At 47.5% G+C, this 16,388-nt stretch overlaps 1 protein-coding gene across 2 annotated transcripts in view; it reads left to right on the top strand.

Annotated features, from left to right (window-relative positions):
- CHCHD3 (coiled-coil-helix-coiled-coil-helix domain containing 3) overlaps nucleotides 1-16,388 on the top strand; it is a 43,042-nt gene that overhangs the window by 1,221 nt on the left and 25,433 nt on the right. For both annotated transcript variants that reach the window (XM_076056519.1, XM_076056518.1), the window contains exons 2-3: nucleotides 5,822-5,921; nucleotides 11,408-11,483. In XM_076056519.1, coding sequence (XP_075912634.1) covers nucleotides 5,822-5,921; nucleotides 11,408-11,483 — 176 coding nt within the window. The remainder of the gene's footprint in view (nucleotides 1-5,821; nucleotides 5,922-11,407; nucleotides 11,484-16,388) is intronic.

The raw sequence follows: 16,388 nt of genomic DNA, 5'->3' as shown, positions 1-16,388 counted from the left end.
CAGTGACATCTACATCTGCAGAACGTGAAGAACCAGTGGCATCTGCATCTGCAGAACATGAAGAACCAGTGGCATCTACATCTGCAGAACGTGAAGAACCAGTGGCATCTACATATGCAGAACGTGAAGAACCAGTGGCATCTACATCTGCAGAACGTGATGAACCAGTGGCATCTACATCTGCAGAACGTGAAGATCCAGTGGCATCTACATCTGTAGAACGTGTAGAACCAGTGGCATCTACATCTGCAGAACGTGAAGAACCAGTGGCATCTACATCTGCAGAACGTGAAGAACCAGTGGCATCTACATCTGCAGAACGTGAAGAACCAGCGGCATCTACATCTGCACAACATGAAGAACCAGTGTCATCTACATCTGCAGAACGTGAAGAACCAACCAGTGGCATCTGCATCTGCATAACGTGAAGAACCAGTGGCATCTACATCTGCAGAACGTGAAGAACCAGTGGCATCTACATCTGCAGAACATGAAGAACCAGTGGCATCTACATCTGCAGAACGTGAAGAACCAGTGGCATCTACATCTGCAGAACTGAAGAACCAGTGGCATCTACATCTGTAGAACGTGAAGAACCAGTGGCATCTACATCTGCAGAACGTGAAGAACCAGTGGCACCTACATCTGCAGATCGTGAAGAACCAGTGGCATCTACATCTGCAGAACGTGAAGAACCAGTGGCATCTACATCTGCAGAACGTGAAGAACCAGTGGCATCTACATCTGCAGAACATGAAGAACCAGTGGCATCTACATCTACAAAACATGAACAACCAGTGGTATCTACTTCTACAGAACGTGAAGAACCAGTGGCATCTACATCTGCAGAACGTGAAGAACCAGTGGTATCTACATCTGCAGAACGTGTAGAACCAGTGGCATCTACATCTGCAGAACGTGTAGAACCAGTGGCATCTACATCTGCAGAACGTGACGAACCAGTGGCATCTACATCTGCAGAACGTGAAGAACCAGTGGCATCTACATCTGCAGAACGTGATTAACCATTGGCATCTACATCTGCCGAACGTGTAGAACCAGTGGCATCTACATCTGCAGAACGTGAAGAACCAGTGGCATCTACATCTGCCGAACGTGTAGAACCAGTGGCATCTACATCTGCAGAACGTGAATAACCAGTGGCATCTACATCTGCAGAACGTGAAGAACCAGTGGCATCTACATCTGCAGAACTGAAGAACCAGTGGCATCTACATCTGTAGAACGTGAAGAACCAGTGGCATTACATCTGCAGAACGTGAAGAACCAGTGGCACCTACATCTGCAGATCGTGAAGAACCAGTGGCATCTACATCTGCAGAACGTGAAGAACCAGTGGCATCTACATCTGCAGAACGTGAAGAACCAGTGGCATCTACATCTGCAGAACATGAAGAACCAGTGGCATCTACATCTACAAAACATGAAGAACCAGTGGTATCTACTTCTACAGAACGTGAAGAACCAGTGGCATCTACATCTGCAGAACGTGAAGAACCCGTGGCATCTACATCTGCAGAACGTGTAGAACCAGTGGCATCTACATCTGCAGAACGTGTAGAACCAGTGGCATCTACATCTGCAGAACGTGACGAACCAGTGGCATCTACATCTGCACAACGTGAAGAACCAGTGCCATTTACATCTGCAGAACGTGAAGAACCAGTGGCATCTACATCTGCAGAACATGAAGAACCAGTGGCATCTACATCTGCAGAACGTGAAGAACCAGTGGCATCTACATCTGCAGAATGTGTAGAACCAGTGGCATCTACATCTGCAGAACGTGAAGAACCAGTGGCATCTACATCTGCAGAACGTGTAGAACCAGTGGCATCTACATCTGCAGAACGTGTAGAACCAGTGGCATCTACATCTGCAGAACGTGAAGAACCAGTGGCATCTACATCTGCAGAACGTGACGAACCAGTGGCATCTACATCTGCAGAACGTGAAGAACCAGTGGCATCTACATCTGCAGAACGTGATTAACCATTGGCATCTACATCTGCCGAACGTGTAGAACCAGTGGCATCTACATCTGCAAAACGTGAAGAACCAGTGGCATCTACATCTGCCGAACGTGTAGAACCAGTGGCATCTACATCTGCAGAACGTGAATAACCAGTGGCATCTACATCTGCAGAACGTGAATAACCAGTGGCATCTACATCTGTAGAACGTGAAGAACCAGTGGCATCTACATCTGCAGAACGTGAAGAACCAGTGGCACCTACATCTGCAGATCGTGAAGAACCAGTGGCATCTACATCTGCAGAACGTGAAGAACCAGTGACATCTACATCTGCAGAACGTGAAGAACCAGTGGCATCTACATCTGCAGAACATGAAGAACCAGTGGCATCTACATCTACAAAACATGAAGAACCAGTGGTATCTACTTCTACAGAACGTGAAGAACCAGTGGCATCTACATCTGCAGAACGTGAAGAACCAGTGGTATCTACATCTGCAGAACGTGTAGAACCAGTGGCATCTACATCTGCAGAACGCGTAGAACCAGTGGCATCCACATCTGCAGAACGTGACGAACCAGTGGCATCTACATCTGCAGAACGTGAAGAACCAGTGGCATCTACATCTGCAGAACGTGATTAACCATTGGCATCTACATCTGCCGAACGTGTAGAACCAGTGGCATCTACATCTGCAGAACGTGAAGAACCAGTGGCATCTACATCTGCCGAACGTGTAGAACCAGTGGCATCTACATCTGCAGAACGTGAATAACCAGTGGCATCTACATCTGCAGAACGTGAAGAACCAGTGGCATCTACATCTGCAGAACTGAAGAACCAGTGGCATCTACATCTGTAGAACGTGAAGAACCAGTGGCATTACATCTGCAGAACGTGAAGAACCAGTGGCACCTACATCTGCAGATCGTGAAGAACCAGTGGCATCTACATCTGCAGAACGTGAAGAACCAGTGGCATCTACATCTGCAGAACGTGAAGAACCAGTGGCATCTACATCTGCAGAACATGAAGAACCAGTGGCATCTACATCTACAAAACATGAAGAACCAGTGGTATCTACTTCTACAGAACGTGAAGAACCAGTGGCATCTACATCTGCAGAACGTGAAGAACCCGTGGCATCTACATCTGCAGAACGTGTAGAACCAGTGGCATCTACATCTGCAGAACGTGTAGAACCAGTGGCATCTACATCTGCAGAACGTGAAGAACCAGTGCCATTTACATCTGCAGAACGTGAAGAACCAGTGGCATCTACATCTGCAGAACATGAAGAACCAGTGGCATCTACATCTGCAGAACGTGAAGAACCAGTGGCATCTACATCTGCAGAATGTGTAGAACCAGTGGCATCTACATCTGCAGAACATGAAGAACCAGTGGCATCTACATCTGCAGAACGTGTAGAACCAGTGGCATCTACATCTGCAGAACGTGTAGAACCAGTGGCATCTACATCTGCAGAACGTGAAGAACCAGTGGCATCTACATCTGCAGAACGTGACGAACCAGTGGCATCTACATCTGCAGAACGTGAAGAACCAGTGGCATCTACATCTGCAGAACGTGATTAACCATTGGCATCTACATCTGCCGAACGTGTAGAACCAGTGGCATCTACATCTGCAAAACGTGAAGAACCAGTGGCATCTACATCTGCCGAACGTGTAGAACCAGTGGCATCTACATCTGCAGAACGTGAATAACCAGTGGCATCTACATATGCAGAACGTGAATAACCAGTGGCATCTACATCTGCAGAACGTGTAGAACCAGTGGCATCTACATCTGTAGAACGTGAAGATCCAGTGGCATCTACATCTGCAGAACGTGTAGAACCAGTGGCATCTACATCTGCAGAACGTGAAGAACCAGTGGCATCTACATCTGTAGAACGTGAAGAACCAGTGGCATCTACATCTGCAGAACGTGAAGAACCAGTGGCATCTACATCTGCAGAACGTGAAGAACCAGTGGCATCTACATCTGCAGAACGTGAAGAACCAGTGGCATCTACATCTACAGAACATGAAGAACCAGTGGCATCTACATCTGCAGAACGTGTAGAACCAGTGGCATCTACATCTACAGAACGTGTAGAACCAGTGGCATCTACATCTGCAGAATGTGTAGAACCAGTGGCATCTACATCTACAGAACGTGAAGAACCAGTGGCATCTACATCTGCAGAACGTGTAGAACCAGTGGCATCTACATCTGCAGAACGTGAAGAACCAGTGGCATCTACATCTGCAGAATGTGAAGAACCAGTGGCATCTACATCTGCAGAACGTGAAGAACCAGTGGCATCTTCATCTGCACAACGTGAAGAACCAGTGGCATCTACATCTGCAGAACGTGAAGAACCAGTGGCATCTACATCTGCAGAGCGTGACGAACCAGTGGCATCTACATCTACAGAACGTGAAGAACCAGTGGCATCTACATCTACAGAACGTGAAGAACCAGTGGCATCTACATCTACAGAACGTGAAGAACCAGTGGCATCTACATCAACAGAACATGAAGAGCCAGTGGCATCTACATCTGCAGAACGTGATGAACCAGTGGCATCTACATCTACATAACGTGAAGAACCAGTGGCATCTACATCTGCAGAACGTGAAGAACCAACCAGTGGCATCTACATCTGCGGAACGTGAAGAACCAGTGGCATCTACATCTGTAGAATGTGTAGAACCAGTGGCATCTACATCTGCAGAACGTGAAGAACCAGTGGCATCTACGTGTGCAGAACGTGAAGAACCAGTGGTATCTACATCTGCAGAATGTGTAGAACCAGTGGCATCTACATCTACAGAACGTGTAGAACCAGTGGCATCTACATCTGCAGACGTGAAGAACCAGTGGCATCTACATCTGCCGAACGTGAAGAACCAGTGGCATCTACATCTGCAGAACGTGTAGAACCAGTGGCATCTACATCTGCAGAACGTGAAGAACCAGTGGCATCTACATCTGCAGAACGTGAAGAACCAGTGGCATCTACATCTGCAGAACGTGTAGAACCAGTGGCATCTACATCTGTAGAACGTGAAGAACCAGTGGCATCTACATCTGCAGAACGTGATGAACCAGTGGCATCTACATCTGCAGAACGTGAAGAACCAACCAGTGGCACCTACATCTGCCGAATGTGTAGAACCAGTGGCATCTAAATCAACAACGTGAAGAGCCAGTGGCATCTACATCTGCAGAACGTGAAGAACCAGTGGCATCTACATCAACAGAACATGAAGAGCCAGTGGCATCTACATCTGCAGAACGTGAAGAACCAGTGGCATCTACATCTGCAGAACGTGAAGAACCAGTGGTATCTACATCTGCAGAATGTGTAGAACCAGTGGCATCTACATCTACAGAACGTGTAGAACCAGTGGCATCTACATCTGCAGAACGTGAAGAACCAGTGGCATCTACATCTGTAGAATGTGAAGAACCAGTGGCATCTACGTGTGCAGAACGTGTAGAACCAGTGGCATCTACGTGTGCAGGAGAGTCTACAACTTTGAAAGCTCTTGCCCGTGTTTAGTGTACGCGTTGTACAACGCGTTTGCAATCAACGGGGAGTAAAGTTGGACTCGCGAACATTCGGACTTACGAACAGTGCCTCTGGACCGTGACCCGTTCGCACGTAGAGGAGTCCCCATCGTAGACTCAGCTTCTTTTGAGGCCGAGTCGACCTAGAGGGGGAGGCCTCAGGGGGTCCCACGCTAATCCGGAGGTGGCATGTCGCCCTTCCCCCCCCCCACCCACCCACCCCTCCCGCCTTGCCACAGCTCTCCGAGGCGGTGATCCACCGCCTGAGGGATGGAGGGGACCACTCACCCCGCACTCCGCCAGGGAAACGTGCTCCACCTGCGGAAGACTCCGGCTCAGGTGAGAGCCCCCCACCTACAACCCCCCCCCCCCCACCTTATGCCCCCCCCCACCCCCCCCCACCTACGCCCCCCTTGGCCCCAATTTAAAGCGTTGTAGGAGGATAGCTTTCGCGCCGTGCGTAGCCAATCGCCGTGATCGTCGTCAACATCGTCATGATCATCATTGTCATCAACATCGTCGTGATCATCGTCGTCAATGTCATCGTCGTCAACATCGTCATCAACATCGTCATGATCATCAATGTCATCAACATCGTCGTGATCATCATTGTCATCGTCGTCAACATCGTCATCAACATCGTCATGATCATCAATGTCATCGTCGGTGTCATCGTCATCAACATCGTCATAATAATCATCAATGTCATCGTCATCAACATCGTCATCAATAACGTCATGATCATCAATGTCATCATCATCAACATCGTCATAATAATGTCATCGTCATCAACATCGTCCTCAACATAGTCATCAATAACGTCATAATCATCACTCTCAATGTCATCAACATCGTCATGATCATCATTATCAATGTCATCGTCATCAACATCGTCATCAACATCGTCATAATCATCAATGTCATCGTCGGTGACATCGTCATCAACATCGTCATAATAATCAATGTCATCGTCATCAACATCGTCATCAATAACGTCATAATCATCACTGTCAATGTCATCAACATCGTCATGATCATCATCATCATTGTCAGCGTCATCAATATCACCATCACCACCATCGACAACATCACCACCACCAACATCATCACCACGATCAACATCCCCCACTTCTGATTTAAAGCTTTCGTGACTGCAGGGATTCATATTCTTGGTTCTTTCGGTAAAGTCACCACCACGTAGAAGGGAAACAACAAAATAATATTTATATTTTAAATTATTTGATAAAATAATATTTATATTTTTATATAAGAATATTAATCCCCCACTTCCTCATCATGCAGGTACCTCCTCAACATCATCATTGTGTATAGTATATAGTAGTGTATAGTGTAGTGTATAGTGTATAGTGTAGTGTATAGTGTAGTGTATAGTGTAGTGTATAGTGTGTAGTGTATAGTAGTATAGTGTGTAGTGTATAGTAGTGCATAGTGTAGTGTATAGTAGTATAGTGTGTAGTGTATAGTAGTGTATAGTGTAGTGTATAGTAGTATAGTGTGTAGTGTATAGTAGTGTGTAGTGTATAGTAGTATAGTGTGTAGTGTATAGTAGTGTATAGTGTGTAGTGTATAGTGTAGTGTGTAGTATAGTGTAGTGTATAGTGTGTAGTGTATAGTAGTGTATAGTGTGTAGTGTAGTGTATAGTAGTGTATAGTGTGTAGTATAGTGTATAGAGTAGTGTATAGTGTAGTGTATAGTAGTATAGTGTGTAGTATAGTGTATAGTAGTATAGTGTGTAGTGTATAGTAGTATAGTGTGTAGTGTATAGTAGTATAGTGTGTAGTGGTAGTATAGTGTGTGGTGTATAGTAGTAGTATAGTGTGTGGTGTATAGTAGTAGTATAGTGTGTGGTGTATAGTAGTAGCATAGTGTGTAGTGTAGTGTATAGTAGTAGTATAGTGTGTAGTGTAGTGTATAGTAGTAGGATAGTGTATAGTAGTATAGTGTGTAGTGTATAGTAGTGTAGTGTATAGTAGTGTAGTGTATAGTAGTATAGTGTGTAGTGTATAGTAGTATAGTGTGTAGTGTATAGTAGTGTAGTGTATAGTAGTATAGTGTGTAGTGTATAGTAGTGTAGTGTATAGTAGTATAGTGTGTAGTAGTATAGTGTGTAGTGTAGTGTGTAGTGTAGTGTATAGTAGTGTAGTGTATAGTAGTGTATAGTAGTATTGTGTGTAGTGTATAGTAGTGTAGTGTGTAGTGTATAGTAGTATAGTGTGTAGTGTAGTGTATAGTAGTATAGTGTGTAGTGTATAGTAGTATAGTGTGTAGTGTAGTGTATAGTAGTATAGTTGTGTGTAGTGTGTAGTGTATGGTAGTATAGTATTGTAGTGTATAGTAGTGTGGTGTAGTGTGTAGTGTATAGTAGTATAGTATTGTAGTGTATAGTAGTGCGGTGTAGTGTGTAGTGTATAGTAGTGTAGTATTGTAGTGTATAGTAGTGTGGTGTAGTGTGTAGTGTATAGTATTGTAGTGTATAGTTGTGTGTAGTGTATAGTAGTATAGTATTGTAGTGTATAGTAGTGTGGTGTAGTGTGTAGTGTATAGTAGTATAGTGTTTAGTTTATAGTAGTGTGGTGTAGTGTGTAGTGTATAGTGGTATAGTATTGTAGTGTATAGTAGTGTGGTGTAGTGTGTAGTGTATAGTAGTATAGTATTGTAGTGTATAGTAGTGTGGTGTAGTGTGTAGTGTATAGTAGTATAGTATTGTAGTGTATAGTAGTATAGTGTAGTGTATAGTAGTATAGTATTGTAGTGTACAGTAGTGTGGTGTAGTGTGTAGTGTATAGTAGTATAGTATTGTAGTGTATAGTAGTGTGGTGTAGTGTATAGTAGTATAGTATTGTAGTGTATAGTAGTCTGGTGTAGTGTATAGTAGTATAGTATTGTAGTGTATAGTAGTATAGTGTATAGTTGTGTGTAGTATTGTAGTGTATAGTAGTGTGGTGTAGTGTGTAGTGTATAGTATAGTGTATAGTTGTGTGTAGTGTATAGTAGTATAGTATTGTAGTGTATAGTAGTGTGGTGTAGTGTGTAGTGTATAGTAGTATAGTATTGTAGTGTATAGTAGTGTGGTGTAGTGTATAGTAGTATAGTATTGTAGTGTATAGTGTATAGTTGTGTGTAGTGTGTAGTGTATAGTAGTATAGTATTGTAGTGTATAGTAGTGTGGTGTAGTGTGTAGTGTATAGTAGTATAGTGTTTAGTGTATAGTAGTGTAGTGTATAGTTGTGTGTAGTATTGTAGTGTATAGTAGTATGGTGTAGTGTATAGTAGTATAGTATTGTAGTGTATAGTAGTGTGGTGTAGTGTGTAGTGTATAGTATAGTGTATAGTTGTGTATAGTAGTATAGTGTATAGTTGTGTGTAGTGTATAGTGTATAGTAGTGTGTAGTGTATAGTAGTATAGTGTATAGTTGTGTGTAGTGTATAGTAGTGTGGTGTAGTGTGTAGTGTATAGTAGTGTGGTGTAGTGTGTAGTGTATAGTATAGTGTATAGTTGTGTGTAGTGTATAGTAGTGTAGTATTTAGTAGTGTGGTGTAGTGTGTAGTGTATAGTAGTATAGTGTATAGTTGTGTGTAGTGTATAGTGTATAGTAGTGTGGTGTAGTGTGTAGTGTATAGTATAGTGTATAGTTGTGTGTAGTGTATAGTAGTGTGGTGTAGTGTGTAGTGTATAGTAGTATAATGTATAGTGTGTGGTGTATAGTAGTGTGTAGTGTATAGTAGTGTGGTGTAGTGTGTAGTGTTAAAAGTGAAAGTGCGGCTATGCGGTGACGACCATCTTTGTTCCACGGTTCGCCAAACGCCGCTGTTGCTGCTGCCGCTGCGAGGATAACCAAAGTTGTCTGTGCCAAGTACCGGTCACGGCTACATGGGGGACCTTTGTGTGTGTGTCTTGTGTGTGTATATTGTGTGTGTGTGTGTCTATGTGTGTGTGTCTATGTGTGTGTATATTGTGTTGTGGGGAGCGGTAGTGTAGTGGTTAGCGCGCTGCGCTATGAACCTGGCGACCCGGGTTCGATTCCCGCTCACGGCCAACACCAGTGACAATTATCTGAACCGGTCCTGGGCCTCCCCTAGGTCGACTCAGCCTCAAATGAGTACCTGGTGCGGTGTGTAAACATTGCCACTAGGGAGACAAAGGCGGTCGGGCGTGGTGCTGGCCACCCACCCCCTCGTGTACCGTTCCGGCCTTCATAGGTGCTCGCTAACAGCACTTGCCCCTACAGTCTGTTAAGGCTATACGGGGGATCTTTGTCTTTGTCTTTGTATATTGTGTGTGTGTCTATGTGTGTGTGTCTTGTGTGTGTGTGTCTATGTGTGTGTGTCTTGTGTGTGTGTGTCTATGTGTGTGTCTGTGTGTGTGTCTTGGGAGCGATAGTGTAGCGGTTAGCGCGCTGCACTATGAACCTGGCGACCCAGGTTCGATTCCCGCTCACGGCCAACACCAGTGACGATTATCTGAACCGGTCCCGGGCCTCCCCTAGGTCGACTCAGCCTCAAATGAGTACCTGGTGCGGTGTGTAAACATTGCCACTAGGGAGACAAAGGCGGTCGGGCGTGGTGCTGGCCACCCACCCCCTCGTGTACCCTTCCGGCCTTCATAGGTGCTCGCTAACAGCACTTGCCCCTACAGTCTGTTAAGGCTACACGGGGGATCTTTGTTTGCTTCGTCTTGTGTGTGTATATTGTGTGTGTCTGTGTGTGTGTGTCTTGTGTGTGTCTTGTGTGTGTCTATGTGTGTGTATATATGTGTGTGTGTGTCTTTGTGTCTGTGTCTATGTGTGTGTCTGTGTGTCTTGTGTCTATGTGTGTGTATATTGTGTGTGTGTCTTGTGTGTGTGTCTATGTGTGTGTATATTGTGTGTGTGTCTATGTGTGTGTATATTGTGTGTGTGTCTTTGTGTGTGTGTCTTTGTGTCTGTGTGTGTGTCTATGTGTGTGTATATATTGTGTGTGTGTGTCTTGTGTGTGTGTCTATGTGTGTGTATATTGTGTGTGTGTCTGTGTGTGTGTATATTGTGTGTGTGTGTCTTTGTGTGTGTGTCTTTGTGTCTGTGTGTGTCTATGTGTGTATATATTGTGTGTGTGTGTCTTGTGTGTGTGTCTATGTATGTGTATATTGTGTGTGTGTGTGTCTTGTGTGTGTGTGTCTATGTGTGTGAATATTGTGTGTGTGTCTTTGTGTGTGTGTCTATGTGTGTGTATATTGTGTGTGTGTCTATGTGTGTGTATATTGTGTGTGTGTGTCTATGTGTGTGTATATTGTGTGTGTCTTGTGTGTGTGTGTCTTGTGTGTGTGTGTGTCTATGTGTGTGTGTCTTTGTGTGTGTGTCTATGTGTTTGTATATTGTGTGTGTGTGTGTCTTGAGTGAGTGTGTGTGTCTATGTGTGTGTGTCTTGTGTGTGTGTGTCTTTTGTGTGTGTGTCTTTGTGTGTGTGTCTATGTGTGTGTGTCTATGTGTGTGTATATTGTGTGTGTGTGTATATTGTGTGTGTGTGTGTCTTGTGTGAGTGTGTGTGTCTGTGTCTTTGTGTGTGTGTCTTTGTATCTGTGTGTGTATCGGTGTGTGTATCTGTGTGTGTGTAGGTCGACTCGGCCTCAAATTAGTCGCTGGTGTAGCGGTGTGTAGTAGTGAACATCGCCACTGGGGAGACAAAGGCGGCCGTGCGTTGTACTGACTACCCATCCACCTCCCCGTGTGCCGGTAGCCTTCATAGGCGCTGCTCACTGACAGCACTTGCCCCAGCAGTCTGTCAAGGCTACACGGGGGACCTTTGTCTTTGTGGGTGCTGCTCGCAGGTCGTGATGCCCAGGGGAGGGCTGAAGCCGAGTGGCAGCAAACTCGTGCCAGGGCGGAGGCTGACGCACGTAACAGGTGACACGCATAGAGACCCGTAGACTCACACAGAGACCCATAGACTCACACAGAGACCCGTAGACTCACACAGAGACCCGTAGACTCACACAGAGACCCGTAGACTCGCTAATACAGAGACTCGTAGACTTACACAGAGACCCGTAGACTCACACAGAGACCCGTAGACTCACTCACACAGAGACCCGTAGACTCACACAGAGACCCGTAGACTCACTCACACAGAGACCCGTAGACTCACTCACACAGAGACCCATAGACTCACACAGAGACCCAGACTCACACAGAGACCCGTAGACTCACACAGAGACCCGTAGACTCACACAGAGACCCATAGACTCACACAGAGACCCAGACTCACACAGAGACCCGTAGACTCACACAGAGACCCGTAGACTCACACAGAGACCCGTAGACTCACACAGAGACCCGTAGACTCACACAGAGACCCGTAGACTCACACAGAGACCCATAGACTCACTCACACAGAGACCCATAGACTCACTCACACAGAGACCCATTGACTCGCTAATACAGAGACCCGTAGACTCACACAGAGACCCGTAGACTCACACAGAGACCCATAGACTCGCTAATACAGAGACCCGTAGACTCACACAGAGACCCATAGACTCACACAGAGACCCATAGACTCAACACAGAGACCCGTAGACTCACTCACACAGAGACCCGTAGACTCACACAGAGACCCATAGACTCACACAGAGACCCGTAGACTCACTCACACAGAGACCCGTAGACTCACACAGAGACCCATAGACTCACTCACACAGAGACCCGTAGACTCACACAGAGACACAGACTCACACAGAGACACAGACTCACACAGAGACCCATAGACTCACTCACATAGAGACCCGTAGACTCACACAGAGACCCATAGACTCACTCACACAGAGACCCGTAGACTCACTCACACAGAGACCCATAGACTCGCTAATACAGAGACCCGTAGACTCACACAGAGACCCGTAGACTCACTCACACAGAGACCCGTAGACTCACACAGAGACCCGTAGACTCACTCACACAGAGACACAGACTCACACAGAGACCCATAGACTCACACAGAGACCCATAGACTCACTCACACAGAGACCCGTAGACTCACACAGAGACCCATAGACTCACTCACACAGAGACCCATAGACTCGCTAATACAGAGACCCATAGACTCACTCACACAGAGACACACAGACTCACTCACACAGTGACCCATAGACTCACTCACACAGAGACCCATAGACTCACACAGAGACCCGTAGACTCACACAGAGACCCGTAGACTCACTCACACAGAGACCCATAGACTCACTCACATAGGGACCCATAGACTCACACAGAGACCCGTAGACTCACACAGAGACCCATAGACTCACACAGAGACCCGTAGACTCACTCACACAGAGACCCATAGACTCGCTAATACAGAGACCCGTAGACTCACACAGAGACCCGTAGACTCACTCACACAGAGACCCGTAGACTCACACAGAGACCCGTAGACTCATTCACACAGAGACACAGACTCACACAGAGACCCATAGACTCACACAGAGACCCATAGACTCACTCACACAGAGACCCGTAGACTCACACAGAGACCCATAGACTCACTCACACAGAGACCCATAGACTCGCTAATACAGAGACCCATAGACTCACTCACACAGAGACCCATAGACTCGCTAATACAGAGACCCATAGACTCACTCACACAGAGACACACAGACTCACTCACACAGAGACCCATAGACTCACTCACACAGAGACCCATAGACTCACACAGAGACCCGTAGACTCACACAGAGACCCGTAGACTCACTCACACAGAGACCCATAGACTCACTCACATAGGGACCCATAGACTCACACAGAGACCCGTAGACTCACACAGAGACCCATAGACTCACACAGAGACCCATAGACTCACTCACACAGAGACCCATAGACTCACACAGAGACCCATAGACTCACTCACACAGAGACCCGTAGACTCACTCACACAGAGACACACAGACTCACTCACACAGAGACCCATAGACTCACTCACACAGAGACCCATAGACTCACTCACACAGAGACCCATAGACTCACTCACACAGAGACCCGTAGACTCACACAGAGACCCGTAGACTCACTCACACAGAGACCCATAGACTCACTCACATAGAGACCCATAGACTCACACAGAGACCCGTAGACTCACACAGAGACCCATAGACTCACACAGAGACCCATAGACTCACTCACACAGAGACCCATAGACTCAGACAGAGACCCATAGACTCACTCACACAGAGACCCATAGACTCACTAATACAGAGGCCCGTAGACTCACACAGAGACCCATAGACTCACACAGAGACCCGTCGACTCACACAGAGACCCATAGACTCACACAGAGACCCATAGACTCACACAGAGACCCGTAGACTTGCACACAGACCCGTAGACTCACACAGAGACCCGTAGACTCACACAGAGACCCGTAGACTCACTCAATGACACACACACAGACACACACAGACACACACTGACACACACACAGACACACACTGACACACACACTGACACACACACTGACACACACACTGACACACACTGACACACACACTGACACACACACACACACACTGACACACACACACTGACACACTGACACGCACAGACACACACACTGACACACACACAGACAACAACAACAACAACCGCCATTCGCCACTAAGTGGTGGTGACGTCACCACGACGCTTGTGCCAGGCTATGTGCACCCTGAGGCCACGTAAAGTGTCGAACGCCCGCTGGCAGGAGGTCACGGGGCAGACCGAGGTGCCACGGGTCGACTGACTGAGATGACTGGCTGATGCACCACCTGTGCCCCCTACTGTGCCAACCTGCTGTGCTTTAGCCACCCGGCGCTCCGCTCGCTGTTGTGAGCGTCGCTCCTCCGCCCTCCGTTTTTGTTGGAGGGCGACTGCCTCCAACTGCCCAGTAGCATCCTTCACGAGCCTCCTCCACAGAGGCCGATCTTGACACCGCTGGTACCAGTCATCGGCAAGTCCACTCAGCTCCACGTCCTCCTGTACCACATCACTCCATCTCTTCTCTAGCCCGTGCCGCGCCCGCTTAGCCCCCTCAATCCGGCCAAACAAAAGCTGTTTCGGCATGCGGTGGCTGGGCATGCGGGCTACATGACCCAGCCATCGCAGCCTTGCCTGCCGGAGGATCTCACCGATGGGACCCTGCCCAGATCTTTCAAGGATTTGTGAGCTCCTCACACAATCCAGTCTGGTTAAACCCAGGATGGATCGTAGGCAGGCCAGCCTAAATGTTTCTAACCGGCGAAGATGTTCCATTAGGGGGGTCCACGTTCCGCAAGCGTAGAGAAGGGAGGGAATGACCGTGGCCGAGAAGACCTGAAGCTTAGTGCGGAGCGACAGACCAGGTAGCTTCCACACAGCGTTACGCAACCGATGAAAAGATATTGCCGCTCGACTGATTCGGAGTGAGACCTCTGCTGTTAAACTGGAGCCAGTCATAAGCACACTGCCCAGGTATGGGAAACTCTCCACTCTCTCCACAACTGCCCCATCACCGATTGGGAGTTGTGGTGGTGGAGTGTCCGATGGTACAAAATACCCAGGCAGGTGCTTAGTTTTGGTGGGGCTGATGGTAAGGCCCCACCTCTTAGTGGCACGCTCCAGTCTCAGCAGCAGCGTCTCCAACTCCTCCTCTGACTGAGCAGCTATTACCAAATCATCAGCATACATAACGTGGTTGAGCAATAGGGAGCCATCCCTTGACCGCACCCGGGCATCGATTAGCCTCCCATTATATCTGTACCATATGGAGATTCCCCCGGTACAGCTATTGAAGGCTTCACGAACTACGTGTACAGGGAATGGCTCTGACTCCCGGCCACGTAGTTTTACCCGGGCCCGCTCACCATCATGAAGGTCCTTAATGATCGTGAGCAGAGGGTCAGGTACTCCAAAAGCACGAAGAACGACCCAGAGCCCAGGCCTACTGATGGAATCATAGGCCTTGACCAGGTCAATAAAGCAGAGATGTAGGTCTTGTTGGAATTCCCTACACCTCTGCTGTAGCAGACGGACAGAAAATATGGCATCTGTGCAGGACCGCCCTTTCCTGAAACCGCATTGGGGCTCCGCAAGCCTCTCCTCAGCGTGCCTGGCAAGGCGATGCTGAATAATCCTTGCCAGGACCTTTCCCGGCACACTGAGGAGTGAGATGCCCCTGTAGTTGTTACAGTCTGTGCGGTCCCCCTTCTTAAAAAGGGGGACCACCAGGGCATCCTTCCAATCCTGCGGAACCCGTCCAGTGGTCCAGACTGTTGTTATGATGTCATATAGGGCAGTCTGTGCACAAACGCCACCCTCCCTCAGCATTTCGCTTGGGAGATCATCTCTGCCCGCTGCCTTTCCTGGTCTCAGACTCCGGATCGCCTTCAATACTTCCTCAGCAGATGGCACCTCAGCCAGCCACTCACAGGGGGTGACTTCATCCAATATTTGAGGCACCGCAGCCTCAGCAGGGTCATCCTCACTTTGTGCCACGATGTTTTCCTGGCTGAGGGATTTTCCCTCCCCCAGGACCTCACAGAAATGCTCAGCAAATCTGCGAACCTGTTCCTGGGGGTCGGAAATTGGATCACCGTTTTTTCCCCTAATGATGGTAATAGGTGTGGCGCTGCAGGTTACTTTTTTGATGGAGTTAAATAGAGATTTGTGATCACGGGCCACTGAGGCAGACTCCATCTCCTCAGCAACCCGCGACCACCACCCATCCTTGCAGCGCCTCACGGCTCTCCGAACCTCCGAGCGAAGGCTGCGGTAAGCCTCCTCATTCTCTGACGTGGGATT

Source organism: Petromyzon marinus, chromosome 76 (assembly GCF_048934315.1).
Source record: "Petromyzon marinus isolate PM22_M1 ecotype Great Lakes invasive population chromosome 76, UKy_Petmar_22M1.pri1.0, whole genome shotgun sequence".
Classification (NCBI taxonomy): Eukaryota; Metazoa; Chordata; class Hyperoartia; order Petromyzontiformes; family Petromyzontidae; genus Petromyzon; species Petromyzon marinus.
The sequence above is the reverse complement of the archived record's forward strand: the minus strand, read 5'-3'. Positions and strand labels throughout refer to the sequence as shown.